The following is a 21379-nucleotide window of genomic DNA, read 5'->3' as shown; positions in this document are numbered from 1 at the left end:
GAAACAAATTCATTAGAATATTGATAATAATACACTTTATTTTATTGGTTGCCTTGTAAGCGGTTAAAAGACTCAACAGTATCAAAGAGGATATAGAGAATATTAATTTGATCAAAATGCCATATTTTAGTTCAAATCATTGTTGGAATGTTGTGAATATAGCAATATCTGTTACAGGTGTACCTGTGGCAAAGATGAAGGAAATATAAGAGAGTTATTGAAAATTGTATATTGGGGTGTTTTATCAGTTGATAATGTGAGTTTCACTCTTAATGCCAGAGAGGTGGCGGCTGTGCCAAACATAGATTTTTAAAATGCATCCATTTGTTTCCATCTAGTAAATTAGACTCTGTGTACCACAAATTAAAGATAAAAATGAAGCACAATTGATAACTTAATGTCTGTAGGCTTTAGTCTTTGCATGGTTTTTCAGTATCTTTAAACTTTAAATCTATTGGAGGGTTGGTATTACACTGTAAAAAGATTTCGCAAAGCCAAATATCATGTTCATTATATAATAAGGATAAATCCTTGCAACATTTTGCAGCATCCCTGCAGAAATGTCCATATATTTATTTATTGCTATTGAAAGTCTTGAATTTATAAAATTATATAGGAGTAAATTATATGTTTGCAGTGAAGATTGGGGCAGAAAAGCAGGTGGAAGCCAGTCCAAAATTAGACTTAATCGAGAAAAGCAAAAAAAACTACTTCAATAAGAGGTGGGTAACTTTCATATGCTGTATGTAGAATCACATTGCAGATGTAGTAATGCTTGATTTTTCAGCCTTTTTCTGCCTCTGGCCCAAGATGGTTTTTATATACATCATCACAACATTTTTATTTTTTTTATTCATTTGAAGTTGTGAAACAGCCTGGCCGACAACTGTGGGTTCAGTGCATGAAAACTTTGCAGAAGCTTCCTGTATAAGACCACAAACAGCGCAGAGGGTCTGAGATAAGCACAGGATGAAGTGCACCAACGCCTCCAGTATATTCACTTTCCACGACATGGCAGCTATTTAAAGCTCCTCTCTGCTTGGAGACTATATGTCTCATGTGCAAGTGGTGTCTATGAAGGATTTCTGTATCTAAAGCAAAGTAATGAATCATTTTGAAGCCTTGAACTGTACAGCCTCACAGTGTAGTGATTGCCATCTCAAATCAAGTAAGTCAGGGGTTCAGTTCCCGGCTTTTCTGTGCGGTGTGTGCAGGTTGTCCCTGCGCCTGCGTGGCTTTTCCGCAGACTCTCTGGTGTGTGAGGCACAATAGTATAAAAGATGGATGGATGAAAGAACTGCTCATTGTTGAGGAGAGACGACACTGTGTGAATAGAAAAAAACACAAACTTATGTACTTCCCAGCAACATAGCCTATTTCAGTTAATGAATTTGCAGGCAGATAAAGTGTTAAAGTACGATACAATATCATTCAGTCATCTTGCCCTGACAGTTCCATTCTTAAGTATTTGCCAAAAAACTTCTATAGGCCTCTTACAATTCAACAAATGAAAGTAGGGACACTGGGATGACGTAAAACTGTGTTTTTTTTCCACAGTTTTGCAGTCTCTTTTCTGGTGTTTAGGTCCTTCTAAAGAATATGAATACCATTTAATAGTCAATTGTTTTGTTAATCATTTCTTTAATTTGAACCTAAACTAAAACATTCCAACTATTTGTATGATTTCACTTGTGATAAGTAGGCAAACATTCTGATCTTATAAAGATTGTGCATTTTTGATTGCTAAAATGTTGAAAGAAAAGAAGAGAAAAGTCTCGTTCCGGTTTGTATCACTTTCCTGTGGTCTGCTCAGAGTGTCGTGACATGAGGCTGTCTGAGGTTTAAGAAGATGTGACCTGGAGGCCCGATCGTGTGCACGAGCTGTGCCGAGGGTGAAGTTTCCATCTCTGGAAACTCTGTCATTCACACCTCGTTTACCACACGAGTACAATGTAAACAGTGAGAGTCTGCCGTAGATCGCGGGCAAAGACCTGCAAACATTGCAATCGAAGCGGAGGGACTTTCATGAGCTTGTTTGATGTTACTGTGGTGTGGTCGTGCACCATATCTGGTGTACAATTAGAAGTAGGAGAGACACTGGATTTGAGACCCTCCTTTATTTGAAAAACAGGTGATTGTCACCACCATTATTTATTCAAGAAAATTCAAACCTCAAACCTTTTTAATAATTTGTAAATGCAGGTGTGTATGCACAAAATGGTCCACATTTAAACTGTGAACGATCAAATCCTCAACAACCTGCCTTGTGATCATTTGAAAAATCACCCAAAAAAGAAGTACACCTTTTCAGACAACGCTCCAGACAAAGAACATGTTTATTTTCTTTCCTCAAACATATTTCACTGTACAAGCAGAATGTAATGAGAATATGTCCTGGGAAGTTTTTCTGTTCCTCTTAAAGTGGCCGTCCCTCGTTTCTCATCCTCACTCCAGAGTACACACAAGCGGCTTCCTCTGGATAACGACATTCGGCGTTCGTCCCCACACTTAAGGCAGCATAATGAAGACTATGTGCGTCTGGGCTCTGGTAAACAACAAAAAGATGAATTTAGAGCTGTATGGAACAGAACAGGGAGCAAGATAAACAAAGATGTGTTGACTGACTGTGGTAATATAACTTACAGGCTCGTCGGAGGCTGCAGAGCATTTGTGTTGGGAAATAGTTCCTGGAAGTCAAAATATCTCAATGAGCAATTCATTTAATACCACGTCAATATGTATTTGTGGTGAATGCCTTACCTTTGCAGTCAGCGCATGTCTTATTTTTCAGCTTATACATTAAAGAAGCCAAGACGAGGAGCACAAGGAGGGACACCGCCAATATGATGCTCAGTGGAAACACCAGTAAACGGTTGACGTTGGTAGACCCTGACATTTAAGACAGAAAAGTCCTATTAGCTGAGTTCAGTGGAGGATTTCCACAAGTTCGACATGAGGTTCGAGCCTACTTTTGATTTCCACCGTTGTTCCGTTACCAAAAACGATCTCACCACAGTTGTCCACGGCACAATAGTAGATCCCAGCATCGTCGGACCTTGCAGGCTTCACCAGGAAGTCCGAAGTGCAAACGTTTCCCTCATTCCCACAGCGTCCTTTGCCTCGATGCACGACAGCAGGCTGCGATCCGCCTCGCTTTAACCAGTAAAACGTCTGCCCTCCTGCACAGCGTTCAGAGTAAACCGTGCAGCTCACATTTCCAGGATGTCCCAGTTGAAGGGACATCAATGGCGGCTGATGGATGGAGACGTTGGACTGAGACGGGTTGACATGAAGGAAAACCCCCTGTCCAAACTCAATAGTATTAAAGTCCATCATCCCACAGTAATACATTGACGAATCAGACAGATGAAGGTCTGAGATTATGAGATCATTCATGGGTTTTTTGTTTCGCACAAAGTTTTTAAACCTGTCTTGGTATCCAGGAGAAATAGTACCTTCTGTGCGATGTGCCATCCTCATTGATATCTGTTGAGGTTTGTCCATCAGGATTTGTTGAAACCAATAAAGATAAATGACTGCTTCTGCTTCAAATGAGCATCGTAAAGTCACATCCTCTCCAACCCTGGCTCTTATAACTCCACTGTCCTGAATTATATTGGAACCACCAACCAAGGCAACCACCTGACCTGTACAAAAAAAAAACATGAAAGCATCTTATAACTTCTGCTCACACAAAGTAATAAAATAAAATCCCTGCAGTACTTACATATGTTACTGAGGACGAACATGCAGAGTGGCATCATCTCTGAGGCTCTTCAGACTCCTCCTGTGTTGGAATTTATGCAGCGAACTCATATAGAAGACCAAGACTGTCTGTGATTGGTTCAGCCCAGTTGCTTGCTCTATAGTCAGGTTATCTTTTTGTCTGCTCAACACGTGTACTTGGATTTGGTCTCCTAATTTTTTTTCCCCACATCATGTTGTTGTACATGTGACACTGCACGGTTAATGGGCGAAAAGAGGTGTACAAACATGTTTTTGCTTGAAACGTGATTTTTATTTTTATTTTTTTAATGTTTCAATTGTGACACATTGTGAATTGTGCTTGTTGTGGGTTGGAAGGAATTGCGTGAGAGACGCAAATAAACGAGGAGTCAGGTTGGTTTTTACTCATTGTTGTGTCCATTAAATTATTTTCATGTAAACATCGCCCGATAATTCCTTGATGATTAACCATTTGCATTCTGTGATGCGTACCACTTTTAGCTGACTTTTTTCAGTTCTTTTCATTGAATCCTCTGACATCGTTTAAATGTGGCTAACAAAAACGGCCATGAAAGGAACGTCATCCCTCCTTCCATGTGCTCAGTGTCACCACTACCAGAAGCAGTGAGCCAGGCCCACCAGCATTACCACAACATATATTACAGCAGGTTGGGTCACCGTGTCCTTGTTGGCTCTAAAACAATGAAGAACTTTTTGACTGAGTAGAATCGTTTGAGGTGAATAAATAGACGACGTTTAGATGTTACATTTCCCCTCAGACCTTCTACACGACACAGTTATTAGAAGTCTGTCAAGAGTTTCCGGGGATTTGAACTCAGGACAAATAACCTATGAATGACAGCAAGATCACAGGCCCGTGAGGAGGAGATCATCTCTTCCAGGACGTGTTTCACTGGTCCAGCACATTTTATACCAGATTTATGTGGCACCTGAACTAAAATAAGTGCGACACTCCTACACAGCCATCTCGACATGACAGTGATAAATGAATATCTGCATAGCGTACTCAGTACCATAAAGGAACAAAATCAGTCGAGATCTTATAACTGCATTTTGTCAAAGTGTTTAAAGCGGTTTAAAACCAACAAGAATTAAAACCAAAGTAACTGTTAGACCGGCTGTTTTATTGTCTGCAGGATCAAATGTTTGTAATAAAGTTGTTGAATAGACATCAGGTGCAAATGTAATTCACCCTGAAGTGTTGTGGAGTGGGAACATGAGGAAGCTTCATATAAAGATGCTATTCTAATGGCAAGTAGGAACTCATCAGGAGCTTCTGCTGAGAAAAAGTTAAAGCAGAGGCCTGCAACCAGCGGCTCTGGAACCACATGTGGCTCTTCAGCACCTCTGTAGTGGCTCCTTCAAACCTTTCACGAAAGGATGCATGAAGACACCTGTTCATCCTGCTTTAAATTTTTATATCATAAATATCAGTCTTTCTAAGAGATTCTCATCTGGAAGCTCAATACAGAGAAGTGACACGTAGGTTAAAAGTGCTGAAATAACCTTTAACTTAAAATGGAAAACATCTTTTTACCGTGAAGCACTTTGTAACTCTGTTTATAATAACAATAATAATAATAATAATAATAATAATAATAATAATAATAACAATAATAATAATAACAATAATAACAACAACGTAATACACTACTCACAACAAACATTGCATTTCTGCATGTTCATGTTTTAGCCTAACCCTAACCACAGAATGAAAAGGTAGAATTGTGGTTTACTGTATTTGTCTGCGTCCTTGTTTTAGTTTTATCGAACTGCAGATCACATTAATTTCGCTGCTTCTGGTTGTATAATTGCAATCATGTTTAGTAAGCGGTAGCAGCAGTAGCAGCTCCCTGTGTCTCTTATGTGCCGTGTGATCTTTGATGGTGTATATGTGCTGCTGTGGAGAGGCTTTCTACATTTCACTCAGTCGAGCTGCTGACCAACAATCGTATATCTTGTTTCCTGAGTTTACCGCTTGTCTAACGAACGGAAGCCAAATTTGGAGAGAAGAAAAAAAAAAAAGCGATCTTGCTGGCCTTGTTTGAAATGACCTTACATCAAGCGGTTAAAACCGGAAGTCGCGTATGGAGGATGAAAACAAAGAACAAGGCGAAAACTCCGAGAACGCTTTTGACTTGTTGAGTAATGGTGTCTGTGTTTTAGTGCTGTCATGTGTTTGTGCCGGGGCTGATGCCGATGTGAAACGTCAGATGTAAAAGAAGCGACTGGAACAAGCAAGAAGCACAACCGCAGAGGCAGAAGCTTTAATCCAGCACAGGGTTACGTGAATGAGATGTAGATGTCAGTAAAATAGGTGACGGGTGTGTATTGAGGTGCAAGATACGGTAAATACCAAACCACAAAAAAGTTGTGTGGCCGTGGCAGCTCTGCAGTGGCAGCGCCCCCCCCCACACACACACACACACACACACCCGCACACTTCCAAAGAGGCTGAGTTTTTATAAACTGCTGAACCGCAAAGCCCTACCAAGGAGAAACTCAAGACTCCCTCGATTGTTTATATTCATTCAGACATGTTGTCATTCAATTTTGAATGATACTGCTTGAATTAATTAATATGTTTTTTTTATATAAAAAAGGAATTGTTAAATGTAATGAATTTAGGAAAATAAATGAATTGTGTTAGGAAAATTGTGTTTAAAAAAGTTGTTTAAAAAAATTGTATCAAACAAGGAATTTCAAAAAGTCAAATACAAGTAAGAATTTTAGTTTAGTTTACAATGTTTCAATATTATTGTATTTGACTTTTGACATGGTATTAAAGTAAACTATTATTATTATATATTATATTATTGCAAAATAGTGTTAAGAAAATGAATACAATTAAGGAAATATATTAAATTATACTCAATGGGACTAATGAATTTAAATTTAAACTTTGTTCAAACATACAAAAAAACAATACAATTTTAAATAATTAAATTAAATACTGCCAGTTAATAAAAAAAAAAAAGTCTCTATATAATGAAAGAAGCAATGCTGTCATGTATCTATATTGTTGTACAAGGCAGAAACATGCAAGAGGGAAGTTTTTGTCATTTGACCACAGCATCACATCTGCATGTTACTTCGTGGATGGATGGCGACAACAGGCCACACACTCAATCTGATCATGACTCTGATGTGTGTCTCGCCTGCAACACAAATCATTGTCTGGTGGTTGTTCCCACATGAGTGTTGTGTGAAATGTGTTCATTGGTTTTGAAGATTCACTTCACGCTTTACTTTCTACTGTCAGTGGGCTGCTGCTCTCTGCTGAGCATCAGCTTCACTGCAGGAATAAACATCTATCAATAAACATCTAACTCAACTACATGCAGGGAACTTCAAGCTCACTCTAACGATGTCAAAATAAACTGGAATATTAGAACACTAAGCAGGTGTTCCATGAAACCACACTTTGTGGAACAAGGTTTAAAACTACAACAGCCACAGACAGTCCAGCAGGTGTCGCCATTGAGCTTCTGACGCCAGTGACGTTTTCAGTTTAACCTCTCATATTTATATTACAGGCTGCAAGAAAATGTCGTTGAATTTTGCACCTGACTGTGAGTTGCTGATTCCTTTACAAATAATTGTGGCCCGAGAGATTCACCTCCTGTGTAATGTTGATGGACAATCAACAAGATATTTTTTTTCTGAGTTCAGTTACTATGACTTTGTTGTTTCGACACTGCATGAGGTTTCTTCCAGCGGATCCCATAATTATCCGGTCTTTTTACATGATGCCTTCCTCAAAGTGATTGACTTCATCAAGACTGATTTGGATGTTTCGTGTAAAGCTCATTAGTCCTTGGCCTACAACTTGTAATAATGGTGGTATTGAGTGACAATAAAGATCTATCTATCTATCTATCTATCTATCTATCTATCTATCTATCTATCTATCTATCTATCTATCTATCTATCTATCTATCTATCTATCTATCTATCTATCTATCTATCTATCTATCTATCTATCTATCTATCTATCTATCTATCTATCTATCTATCTTATTTTGAAACGTCCTGTCCAAACGATTTATTTCCGGTCGTTTTACCGTACTGTTCAGTACGAACGGGCAGATGGAATTCTGGTGGCGGCTCACTTGACTGTTCGTCCGTGGCTCGAGCTGGTCTCTGTCCGTGTTTTGTTTCAGTGTCCGGAAGTTCTGCGGAGAAAAAAAGTTAAGTAAGGCATGAAAGAACGGAGCTGAGGGAGGGAAAAAAACCCACTTGTGGTATTTTTCGGAGCGCATTGAAACGCCGTTAGATCGTGTCGATCTGACGGTGCGGAGGGGTTTGATTTTTTTGTTTTTGTTTTTGGTTTTTTTGTTGCTTTGTTTGTTTGTTGCGGTTCTCTCTTCGGGTAGCGGTGCGGCGATTTCTCGATGGGTCTGCCGACGCTGGAGTTCAGTGATTCCTTCCTGGACAGTCCGGAGTTCAGAGAGCGGCTGCAGTGCCATGAAGTCGAGCTGGAGCGCACCAACAGGTTCATAAAAGACCTCATCAAGGATGGAAACATGCTGATATCGGCCCTGAGAAGTGAGTGGATTGTTTTCGTGTCGGCTTGTGTTTGGGTTCCTGCAGTCTGTTGTCCTGATAACAAGCAGCCAAAGGCCACCGGTCCATCAGTCCTTCACTGTAAGCCCAGTGCCCCTGCTGCTGTCTGGGTGGGATGTGCAGCACAGTGAAGGAAGGTAATTACAGTGTTATGCTCAGGATATAGCTCTGGTATGTGCCACGGTAATTTACAGCATGTATTCCTCCTCTCGGAGCTTCAACATACATTTTAATCAAAGTTTAATCAAGCACCACATCAAAAGTTAGGATTCTTATCTGTTTGGTTTGTTTGTTTTTAGTTGGGGGTTTTTTGGTGTACACTGACTTATAATTTTAGAATTGCTGTAAAAGAAATTCCAGTTGTGGGCTCCTCAGCCTCCAGGCTCCAGAGTGTCAACTTGTTTGTGCGAGTTCAAGGTATCCACCAGCACTTTAATCCTAAATTGGTAGTAGTAGTAGTAGTAGTAGTAGAATTATAAAGAATAATTTCCTGTGGCAAGGAATGTCCATTATGACCTCCTGTAGATCCTTGTGACTCATTCATATTGCTTGACTTGTTGTGCTCACGTCACAGGGCGAATATGTCTTGTGAGAACTATTCATTGATTTCGTCAAATTGCCTTGTGACTTTGTGTGTCAGTTTGTGTGTTCATCTCATCTGGATACTCTCGATTTCCTCCACCAGTCCAAAAAAATATGTATTCGAGGTTAAATCATTGCCAGTCTGTCTCACTGCGATGGTCTGGTGTCCAGGCTGTCTTCGCCCATAGTGAGCTCAGATTGGCTCCAGCAACCTGGGGTCCCGTTGGTTCAAGTAGGAAACGGGAGAGAGAGAGGAAGCGTGAAACCTTGGGACACAACGTTACCAGTTTGTGTAACTCGCCAGCAACATGAGGCGATCGGCGTGGACAACTGCTGCGCACGTGAAACACACTGTTTGGATATTTGAGAAGTGTCAACAGTGTGATCTCAGGGGATCTTTTACCTTCAACTGACTTTCACTTCAGTTCCGCTGGAAACACGATTTAAGGTGTTCCCCTTCCATCCGTGCTCGACTGAACAACTCTGTCATGAAAATCCACACCTTGAAAGTTTTATAGGTGCTGTGGGTGCATTTTAAATGCAGAGTTCAGCATGCAAACTGCAGCCTAAAATATGTAAACACAACCCTGAGTCCATCCATCAACAGACTCAAGATTGATGAGTCAGAACTGAAGCGTTTGGACACGTGAGCCCAGTTTTATTGGCTCTCGCAGGGTGTGGCAATTTGTTTATATCAAACTTTGACAAAGGAAAAACCATTAGAAGGTTATTAGAGGAGGGAACAGATGATGTTATGTCTAGCCAGAATGGCAGCGTTGCACCGTGATGAAACAACATGTGGAAATAGTGAAATTAAATGAGCTAAAAATAAAATGATACCTGAATATCTTTCCTTCAGGTCTTTCTCTCGCCGTGCAGCGCTTCTCTCAGTCGCTACAAGAGTTCCAGTTCGAATGTATCGGCGACGCTGAGACTGATGATGAGATCAATATTGGTGAGACAAAAAAAAAATGCTTCCAACGTTTCAGTGACATTAAAACTGTTGTGCTTTGTGAAATGAGACGAGAGGTGTTTCATTTCCTCTGCAGCTCAGTCCTTGAAGGAGTTCTCTCAGCTTTTAAGCACCATGGAGGAGGAAAGGAAACGGCTGGTAAGAAAATGTGTTTCTCTTGGAATAAAAGTATGTCTGGTAAGACTAATGTGCAGATTCTACACATAAGTGCACAAGGCACATCTATGACCTTTATGTCTACGTAAAGAAAAACTACTTTTAATGGTGAGCAGCAGAGTATTTTGCTAGTTTCCTTCATGTTTCTGTACTATTCTTCCAATTAGAAAAAAAACATTATGCAAAGATATGCGCTCTCTGAAAACAACCAATGCCACCACCTTTAATGACACGGAGCCATTTTTCAGAGGAATAGGTGATCGTCATCTAAACACTCATTCAACAACGCCTGCGTCACACCAAAATGCACACTAATGCCCAAAAAAATGTCATCAAGTTTACATGCCCCCCCCTCCCCTAAAAAAAAATGACACTGCTGGCGCCGCTTGTAAAACTTCACTTCATATTTACTTTTTTTCACCAAAGTGGCCAATCTGAAATCAGCATCTCGATGCAGTTTGATTGACACGTTCATGCCGAAGTCACACCGGCCGCACTGTGATGTTGTGACGTTTCTTAAGTTGCACCCCAGCGATTCAGGAAAAGGGTTTCCCACTGCCCACCACCAACCGGGGGCCTTTGTGTGGTCGGTAAGTGGAGTCTGGCAACGCCTGCGTGAGGGAGCAAACCTCTGCGCATGTGCAGCATCGTCATACCTCGTGTGTATGTGTGAGTGCCATTGTGGTGGCGTGCGTGGTCTGGTTACAGAGAAACCATGTGGAACCTATTCTGCCAATTCCCCTGTGAGACCGAGCGCGGGCCTGACTGCCTGGGAAAATCCATAAAAGGCTTTGTGTGTGTGTGTGTGTGTCTGTGTGTGTGTGTTTGCTTTCACTGCAGCACCACTCCATCTGAACTCTTATAGAAATAATACCGTCTTTATTATTAGGTTAAATGTAAACCGTGGGCTGGTTCCTGGTCCGGACCGACCTGTCCGGCTTCAATAGACTATTGTTAGGAGTTGGCGATGCGCTTCAGTCTCTCAGCTCTCACTACCTGCTCCCGGACTTCCAAAGAAAGCACATCTTTCTCTGGCCGCTGGAGCGGCGCTCAACTGAAGTGAAAGTGAAGCTGGGGGGATATTTATGTCTTGTTGCTTAAATCAACAAGACAGAACGTAAGATTTGTCTGAGTCGTGACCGCTGAGAGATTTGAAAATTCCGAAAGCTTTGTCTCAAGCATACTTTACAGTAAAATACTTCTTTCTTTTTTTTTTTAATCAGACATATTTGACTCGCAGGGTCGATAGTGGTACCAGCTGAAAAAATAAACTATGTCTAGTATGTATGTATTTGCTTGGAGCACAACAAAATACACTCTTGTGTTGATGACGTCAGGCTATTTAAAGCTACTCCGACTGACTCAAGTTGCATTATTTGTTTGTTTGTTTGTTTGTTAACAGAAAGTAAATGATCACAGGTACAAAATCAAATATTTAATCCTTCACATAAATCTTGATTTGTCAAGGCTGATTTCGATCCAGACTTGTACAAGCCAACGTCATCCTGCCACCGTTGCCATAAGGACGTCATGATAATATTGTGAAGCTGGTGTCCAATAACAAGCGCTGCACTCCCAGTGAGGTTGAGAAGAAGTGGCCTTGAAGACAGCACCCGGAAGAGATAGCGGCTCATGTGGCTTCTTTTAAACAAGGAATCAGCCTCAAAATGAAATGCTGAGTCGACACAGTTTCTTATGTTGTCTTTTCTTTCAGATCCAAAATGCCGACGACGTTTTGATCTCGCCGCTTGAGAGGTTCCGGAAGGAACAGATCGGAGCCGTTAAGGTACATGCGCAGTGATCAGTCGCTTCCTTGGACGATTGTTAGACGGCGACCCCGGATGATCAGACGTAATGCCTGTGGTCTGGTTCTGGTTCTGGTTCTGCTCCTCCTCAATGGTCAGAGAATCCCAATTTGCTCAGATAAACCGTGGATCACGGTCCAATGGCAGTCGCATAGGTCATGGGAACGGACACTGAGTGGGGGATGTTTGGGGGGTTGGGGGTCGTACGTCACAGACAGAGGAATAGTTGAACTCGGAGAGGCAATATAAACACAAAAGGAGGAGTCTGGTTTCAGCCGTCCTCTCAAGTTGTATATCTGACTTTATCTCATTATTTTCATCTTTCGTTAAGACTGAAATAGGGATGTGGATAAGAGGGTTGTGTGAGGTGCAGAGTTAAAAAAAAAATTCAATAAAAAAATTGAACCAGTCCCATTTATAGCTTTTCATGAAAGTGAAACCACAACTCATTTCTCTGTGTTGATGGGAAAGCGACTTCTATGCCTAAAAGAATGTAGCAGGAGTGTGAGAGCAGAACGTCGTCACTGTGATGTTACTGAGCATGAGACATGTGGCGCTGCAGCTGTTACGGAAAAGAGCTGTTGTCTTAGATATTTTGGCAGAACCTCTGTGTTTAGATTATTAGAATTCTCACTGCATTCGTCAAAGCTTCTTAACCCCCAGAGCTGGGTTGTTATTTTCGCCCCAAATCTGACTAATAGTCAGTCACTCCTGAAAGGTTAGATTTAGTAGGAAACGACTCAATGTTTACAGGATTAAAAAGACGTACTTTTTTTTTTTTTCACTCAATTACCTTCACAAATATTTAATTTCCTGACATTTGACGCCAGCCTTTTTCCTCCTTATCCACTAACTGAACTCCAGATTCCCTTCAACACGAGCTGTCCTCCAGCAGGTTCCAGTAAATGGCCTTTACATGATTTATGTGTAATGTGTCGACATCAGCTGATAGCACTGGGACTTCTTTTGCCTGTAAACAAATTGCGATAAACTCAAAGTGCCACTGGGCAAAAGTGCAACCTCGCCAAGATAACGGCGTGACTGTATAAGCATTTTACTTTGATCTACCTTTATTTGTTTTCTGATCCGAGTGTCAAAAATCTTCCCAAAATAACTTTGATGTCAAGATTTGTTTTTGCACATTGGTTTCTTACATGGCTCCACCCCTCCAAGAGATGACCTATTACATTTAAGAATTTAATGAAACGGTGTTAAAGCAACACTGGTTTCACACACAGCACATCATTTCGACACTGGTATTTGTGATAAATTGTGTTTATCAAATTGAGACTGTTATTAACCATTTATATGTCATTCACTACGACATTTTAACTGCAGTTGTTGTTGAAGGGTTTTCTTTTATTTATTTAAACACTTTAAAGTCGGTATAACTACACAGAATTACACACCAATTACATGATCAAATCTTGTAAAGTGACGTGGAACTGATCAAAATCACACATATTTCCCGATTTCAAGTTGATTGATGATTTGATATGAAGTAAATATTAAATATTACCTAAACAATACTGTGCACTAGTATCCAACAATCCAGTGTGTCATTTACAAACAAATACGTACACTCAATTTAACATACTAGACTGGTTGGTTGTATATAAACACCTTTAAGAGAGCAGAAATGCATGTGTTTTTTTTTGCTTGTTTTTTTTCATATTGTCCTTTCTGCGTCTGTGTGTCCACCAGGAAGGAAAGAAGCAGTTTGACAAGGAGACAGAAAGGTACTACTCCGTTCTGGAGAAACACCTCAGCTTGTCGTCCAAAAAGAAGGAGTCGCAGCTGCACGAGGTATAATCCCTCACCTTCTCAAAACACGAGCGCCTCCCACGTGTTGGGCAACTGTAAGTACAGTATGTATGTGTGTGTTGTGGTTGTGTCTGTTGCAGGCTGACTCACAGATGAGCAAAGACAGGCAGGTTTTTTACGACGCGTCTCTGCAGTACGTCTTCAAGATCCAAGAAGTGCAGGAAAGGAAGAAGTTTGAGTTTGTGGAGCCGGTGAGTTGTCTTCAACAATATCCGCCACGGTTATTATACACAACCGTGTCACAATTTAACGCAGAGGCCGGGGACTTTTACCTTTGAATAGTAAAAGAAATACTGCTGCCAATAAAACGAAAACAAAAGATGTGTAGTAAATTTGGGTTCTGAGCATTCCGGTTGTGGGAACGTCAGATCTCGATGGAAACTACAGTCATCGTCTGCACGGCGTTTCATCACAGGAAAATATGAGTGTACACGCGATGACAGAAAGACAACGGAGCCACATTCTGAAAAACACACATTACACACTCTGTTGGGCAGTGATAAACATGTTTTAATGATAGATATCAGTGAAGCCGTCTTCCTGTTGCTGTAGCTGCACTTCCTGGATGGAGATTTCTTCCGGCTGGCGGGGGGGGGGGGGGACTCTTTGTTGTAAAGTAAACAGGAGCAGCAAAGCAAACAACAGTCAAGAGTTGAAGGGTTTTTCTCCTTTAAAGGTTTTTTTTGATAGATGGAGCAGATGACTGACATTCAATTCTTTGTAATCCTCTCGTTATTTTCTACACTCTCCAAGAAAGCGGCTAATCTTTTTTTTTCCCCGTGGATTTCTCTCTCTCTCTCTCTTCTGCAGCTCCTCGCCTTCCTGCAGGGCTTGTTTACATTTTACCACGAGGGCTACGAGCTGGCGAGTGAGTTTGAACCGTACAAGCAGCAGCTCCAGTTCAACCTGCAAAATGTAAGCGTGTAAAACTCCAGAAGAAACATCGCTGGGGGGGGTTTCTTTCGAAACGAAGGCTGAGAAAACCTCTATTCAGACTTTTAAATTCATGATATTTACGTTTGTTGGTAAGGCTCGCAACAACTTTGAAAGTACGCGTGCTGAGGTTGAGAGGCTGATGAAGAGGATCAGATCTGCTGAAGAGGACTTCAAAGCGCCGAGCTGTTTCACTATGGAAGGTTTTCTGTACATACAGGAGAAGCGTGAGTTCATATCCTCTCCTCTCTATTTTTTTTTTTTTTTTTTTTCCTATTCAAGCAGTGGAGAAAATCGACTGAAATAAAATACACACGAAAAAAAAAATACTACATGAAATGTGTTTTTCAGGTCCGTTGGGTAGCGTGTGGACAAGATACTACTGCACTTATGAAAAGAGCTCCAAGATGTTCACCATGAGCAACACCGAGGCCAGACCGGCCAACCGACAGGTGAGCTGGTCGCGTACCTTTTTAACCATCCCAAACTCCCGACGAGTCGTCGCGCAAAAGCTACAAGCGTCATCCAGTCATCTTAAGGATGTTTTATCACCCCCTGATCTCTCCGCGGTCAGAACGGCGTGGCGAATGGCACACCGGAGATGTTCCGACTGCGTTCGTGTGTCCGAAGGAAGACCGATTCGATCGACAAGCGCTTCTGCTTTGACATCGAGGTGGTGGAAAGGTGAGCGGGATAGACGAGCAAACTTTATTTGTTACTGGAGTGAATTGAGACGCGGCTGCTGGATTGGGGCTGTGGTGAAACGTTCTCTCTCTTGCTGCGCAGACATGGTGTCATTACCCTGCAGGCGCTCTCTGAGGCCAACAGGCGACTGTGGATGGAGGCGATGGATGGAAAAGAGCCTGTATGAATCTATCTGCCATTAGATAGAATAGGCCCTATCTTCTATTTCTGTTAAAAAATAATAATAATAATTACAAACACATTTAACATTTCTTTATGTCTTTGTTCAGATCTACACTCTGCCTTCATTGCTCAGTAAAAAGGAGGAGAGTAAGTACACTTTTATGTCAGAACATTGCGTAATAACTACTATTGCTTCTGAGGTCTTGACGTGTGAATTGAATATGTTTTTGTCGCAGCATTTCTTAACGAGGCAGGCTTCAGCTTTGTTAAGAAGTGTATCGAGCTGATTGAATCCAGAGGTATTTATCCCCAGTCACGTGAAAAACTCATTGTTGTTAATGAATTTGTTGTGGAATTAAATTTGAAACTGTTCTTCAGGCCTCACCACTCTGGGGCTGTACAGGACCGGAGGTGTAAACTCTAAAGTGCAGCGCCTCATGACAAGTGTGTTTGGTAAGAAACGTCACGTTTTCTAAAATTCAAAAAAAGTGAAATTCGTCGTATTGATGTCTAACGTGACAAACATAATGTTTAATATCTACGCCTGTGCAGCCTCCACTGCTTCCTCCGACATGCAGCTGGATCCAAATGCCTGGGACAACAAGACCATAACCAGCGGTCTGAAGGATTATTTCAGGTAACTTCTCGTAGCAGGTTGTTTGTTTTTGGTTTTGGTTTTTTTAAACTGCAGTGATTAGAAGTTTAAACTTACTTTATTGTTCATGCAGGTGTTTGGCAGAACCGGTTCTTACCTACAGGCTTCATAAAGAATTCATCAAGGCTGCAAGTAAGACTTGCTTTCATTCCTATTTGGGTTCAATTTGTACTTATTGACAAAACACCGGGAACACCACAGTAATCCCTTCTATGCGCTTTCTTTTTTTCTTTTTTTTTTTTTGGCTTCACAGAGTACGATGATCAGAAGTACAGAGTGAGAGCAATTCATGCTCTTGTTTACAAACTGCCAGAGAAAAACAAAACGATGTTGGACCTCCTAACCAACCACCTGTTCAGGTATGTTTATGTTGCACGCCTTTAGAAATGGTTGTCCAGTGATATTTAAGCTTGCTTTTGAATTTTGATGCTGTGTGTGTGTGTGTGTGTGTGTGTGTGCGTGCGTGCGTGCGTGCGTGCGTGCGTGCGTGCGTGCGTGCGTGCGTGCGTGTGTGTGTGTGTGTGTGTGTGTGTGTGTGCGTGCGTGTGTGCGCGTGCGCAGAGTGTCCTCTCATAGTGACCAGAACCTGATGACCGTGTCCAACCTGGGAATGATCTTCGGCCCCACGTTGATGAGGTCACAGGAGGAGACGGTGGCCGCCATGATGAACATCAAGTTTCAGAACATCGTAGTGGAGATCATCATCGAAAACCACCACAAGGTGTGTTCTACATTCTACACAGAGACACACGTGAGGTTAGACGCACGGCCGACAGACGTTCACACTGCTTGTTTCTGTCAGATCTTTGGTGAGGCCCCGGACCTGTCGGTGCCGCTGCCTCCCGCTCCTTCCTCTCGGTCGACGCCGCGGAGGAGCAAGGCCATCTGTCTTTCATCTGGGAAGAGAAAGGCCCGACTCTACCCTCCTACCCTCTGCCTGGCAGACAATGACAGTGAGTTCTCTGCAGTTTGCAGTTTTATTATACGTTTATGTCACTACACGAGGACGAGATTATAAAATAAGTTAAAATACTATGTTCATCCTTTTAGAATCCAAGGATTCACTTATTTTGTTGTGTGTAAACGAGCATTTTGGTTTGTTTGTTTTTTTTCAGAACATTTGCAAAGTTTTCTTAATATTATAGTTGAAAAACATTCAGATTAGGGTTTTATAATAAAAGAGCACAAGCTCAGTTCATTATCAAGGATCAAACCAGCAATTATCAATCTTCTTCTTCTTCAAAAAAAAAAAGCACAAAGTCACCCTTTGTAGCACATTACCAGAGGCTGTTTCTGTTTTCCAAAACGTTGGTCTCCACGGTTAACGTCACGGACGAGGAATTTGCTGCTGCTTTCGAAATTATAAATCTAGTTCGGTTCACTTTCAGCCATGATCATAACATTTGTAGTTCTCTTCACACTTGATGTTCAGAAGTCATGTAATGATACAAAACTGTAATTCTTCCAAAATGCAAACCAAAGCGACAGCTTAGACTCACAAATCTGATTGGAAAATCTAAACAAATCATGAATTGCAGATATTTGTATTGAAAAGAAGGGAGTAAAAGTAAACAGGTTTACTTTGTTATCGTACTTCTTGAACACTTTCTTGTCATTGATTAGGCAGGAATGCTGCAGGAAGTGAAGACAGGAAGTTCTGGATTTTTAAGGTCACAGACAGTCAGACAGAGCAACATTCACTAAATGCCCCCAAGTACCAGTAAAACATAAAAGCTGTTGAATGTCTTATGTTTAGTTTGCCTTAATGCATTTCTTTTGAAACCTATTGACACTTCATGGCTTTTTTTACTTGTGCTTATTCACTCGTTAAGTTAAAATTTAATGCAACAAGTGTTTTATTTATTTATTTTTTATCATCATATCACTCAGAGAAACTAAAGGTGACTGGAATACAGGTCCCCCGTTGGAAATTTGACGAAATGACTGAATGTATTCGATGCAGTTACAGCGGCCAAATCTCTGTCCGTCTCTCTCCAGGCGACACGTTCAGCAGCAGCCCCAGCACAACTCCGATGGGCAGCCGGGAGTCTCTGTCCTCTCACTCCTCTGAAAAGAACGGATTGTCTCAGACCTCGTCTCCCTCTTCTCCGTCTGCCGAGCCCAGCTCACCTTCCACGACACAGTCCCCTCCTCCGGCAGCTTCCTCTTGCTCCCCGCCGCACAACTCCCCAAATGTGAAAGACGGGAAACAGGCAGACGACGGCGACCCCTCCCCTCTCCTCGAGGCGTCCTCTTCCTGGACGTCTGCTGAGCTGACTCCAACCCAGCAGGCTTCTTCCATGTCCTCCTCCACGTCCTCTTTACTCTCTGCTGTGGAGAAATCCATCAGAGGAAACTCAGCTGCTTCCCTGTCATCCGTGAAAGGGTCGAGATCTCCTTCAAGGACGTCCATTTCCTCCGCCTCCATCCAGCACTCGCCGGTGGAGCGAGCCGCATCCTTCAAAGAGGGAGCAACTGTCCAGAGAGTCGCGTCTGTTTCCTCTCTGAAGAGCACGCATTCGGTGGATCAAAGAAATACCTCCAGTATCGCTGTCACGGAACCCAGAGTGACGGACTCTACCTCTTCCCAGCAGATCAGGACTTCTTTCAGGACTGCCTCAACCTCTTCATCTTCCTCCTCCTCACTTTTTCCTTACCGGCTTTCCACATCTTCCTCTCTCACCTCCCTACACATTTCTGAAGGTGTGTATCTACGGCCTGTGAGCCGTTTGCACAAATGCAAAGTCGTACAGAATAAGCAGTCACATAGCTCCTCATATTTTCTATTCTTTTTTTTTTTTTTTCCTTTTGTCCTATCACAGATTACAAAAGCTGCCACGGATCGGTGCAAAGTCTAATGTCTCTGGACCCACATGAGAGGCGTAAAACTTCACACATTCGCTGTGGCCCCAACCTGACCACAAAACTCTCTGCAGCTCCATCCAGCAATGGCTACCAGAGGCCCGGATCAATGTGGGTGTCTGAAAAAAATTCACATTATTATCATACAAATCATTGCTTTAATTCCAGAAACACGTTGCACGTCATTTCAAGACCATTCGACGGGATAAATCCTGAAAATAAATAGATAGATACTGCTGTGGGGCCAATTCAGTGATCCACTCTCAGTAAAACCTGTCATTTTTTCTGAATCTGTATTTAGGTGTGGCAGATAACTCATTGCTTCGTGTTTCACAGATTGTCGGTCAGACTGCCACAGCGTGAGAGTTCAGTATTCTCCTCAGCATTAGACATATGTTCTACAGGAAGGTAAGAAATGATCTGCTTACTCTTCTCTTAAAGTGAAACACATTAAAAGATGAATCTTTCATACTTCACTGAAACATTGGTTCTCCTCTATTTTTCCCTAAGGGACGCCAAAGCTCTTTATTCCTGCGAGGCAGAGCACAGCCATGAATTAAGTTTTCCACAAGGGGCGCTGTTTTCAAATGGTAAGAAAGTAGTCCTTTTAACCCTGGCATGATATAAATGTTGATAATCTTTGATCTATGCTGCTGACACATGACATTTATTATCAACAGGATGTTTCAGAGACACCAAAAAAAATCAGAAAACGATCAAACATGTTGGTTAACTTCACATTTCAGAAAAACAAGGCAAAGCTCTGTGTTAATCTGAATAGTTTCCACACTACCTTTTACCTTCTAGACCCCATCTTCAAGTACTTTTGTGTACTCGGTTATTAACTTTGAAAAAACAGAGGCTGATTAGTTCCCAAGATACAGACATTTTTGATTGAAATGAACTTATTTAGCTCTCTTTGATGACTAAACATTCTTCTTACACATTCATGGTAAGATAAATGTTTTTGTTGACTGATCACATTGTTTCATACCCACTGAACACACTGCAGTTTCCAGTATCATCAAAATGATTTAATTCTGTAAAGAAATGTATGCCTTATAAACAAACACACTATGATTCATTTATTTGTTGATGTGCTGAGTTGAGCGGATTTGTTTGTGTCCACAGTTTACGCGTCTGTGGAACCAGGATGGCTTCAGGCGACTTACAACGGCAAAACAGGGCTCATCCCTGAAAACTACATCACATACATCTGACAGCTGATGATGTCAGCAGCAGGTCACTGAACACTGCAAAGGGCCCTCCATAGCTGTAAACCTCAGTGCGTGTAGTCAGAACTGTGCGCAGAAATACATTTCACTTATAACTGTGACAAATATCACTCACTACTGTGGCAGGATGTGAATCATTTGTGTACTGTATATAGCCTTTTATGTTATTAACGTCCTCTATTACTTTGTTTTGTGAATATCTAACCATGTACAATCAGCCCAATGTGCTCCATTTCAATGTTTGCCATTTAAAAAAAAAAATATGTACAAGGTACATAGAATCAGTCATGATTTTATCACTTGTGGTAATTTATGTTATTAATCCTTTAACTATATGTCCAGAACGAAAGTCTTCACACCTCTGTGCCTTAAAAAGTATGAACTATGGACTGAATCCTGCCACAAAACCTTTTTTTTGTGTGTGTGTCTCACATTTCCTGCTGTCTAAATAAAAAGACAAATATTTTTTGCTGAAGAAGACTGTGTAAAAACTGTTACGGTTTATTTTTCTATTACACATTTGCTATGCATTTGAGTTTACTTCTTCTTATCCCCGATATGCCGAGGGAATAGTAACAACTTGTATCTGAACTGAAGTGAATTGTGTCTGTGCGTGTCACTGTTTGGGGTTGAGAAGCTCGCGAGCACACACTCCTATATCATAGAGACAAAGCAGAAGTTTTAGACAATAACACGTATTTGCACCTATTGCTAACAATCTATGTTTAATAACCAGGTTTTTGATTTGCAGGAACAAGCTGGAGTCAAGACAATTTTTATTCTAAGTTTAAGGTTGAAGTCAAAGTCAGGATCCTCAGCTGTTATGGGAAAGGTGAGCGACTGTTGAATGCAGGTTAATGATCGAAACTGACCAAGATGGCGGCACAAGCAGGTGCAGTGTTGTAATTCCTTTTTGTGGTGTTGAAAAAGAGGGAGCACACCTCACTTATAGGGTTCGACCTAGTTGAGAGTTAGTATAGTCATTGGAGGCCCAATAACTATCTGTGTGTGTGTGTGTCAGATCTTTTGTGGATTGCACAATGTAATAAAGGCAAAAAGGCCGATAATCATAAAATCAGCTTGTTACATTTTATTTTCATATTCACATACATACAGCATTTTCTATTGTTTTTGCACCATCTTGGTGTAGTCTAAGACTTTTTCTACTCTGTTC

The 21379-nt window shown here is 41.3% G+C and overlaps 1 protein-coding gene across 1 annotated transcript; it reads left to right on the top strand.

Annotated features, from left to right (window-relative positions):
- Positions 1 to 7921: 7921 nt before the first annotated feature.
- Positions 7922 to 21366, top strand: arhgap42a (Rho GTPase activating protein 42a). Its single transcript, XM_080508634.1, has 24 exons — positions 7922 to 8295; positions 9755 to 9850; positions 9945 to 10006; positions 11739 to 11810; positions 13534 to 13635; positions 13734 to 13844; positions 14464 to 14568; positions 14684 to 14813; positions 14938 to 15038; positions 15161 to 15270; positions 15373 to 15451; positions 15561 to 15600; positions 15690 to 15752; positions 15832 to 15906; positions 16006 to 16090; positions 16182 to 16240; positions 16362 to 16467; positions 16670 to 16829; positions 16911 to 17061; positions 18107 to 18811; positions 18931 to 19081; positions 19307 to 19378; positions 19481 to 19560; positions 20102 to 21366. The coding sequence occupies exons 1-24, from the start codon at positions 8142 to 8144 to the stop codon at positions 20188 to 20190; spliced, it is 2958 nt and encodes a 985-aa protein (XP_080364760.1). The 5' UTR covers positions 7922 to 8141; the 3' UTR covers positions 20191 to 21366.
- The last annotated feature ends 13 nt before the right edge of the window (positions 21367 to 21379 follow it).

The sequence above is a fragment of the Blennius ocellaris genome (genome assembly GCF_963422515.1).
Source record: "Blennius ocellaris genome assembly, chromosome: 14".
Classification (NCBI taxonomy): Eukaryota; Metazoa; Chordata; class Actinopteri; order Blenniiformes; family Blenniidae; genus Blennius; species Blennius ocellaris.
The sequence above is the reverse complement of the archived record's forward strand: the minus strand, read 5'-3'. Positions and strand labels throughout refer to the sequence as shown.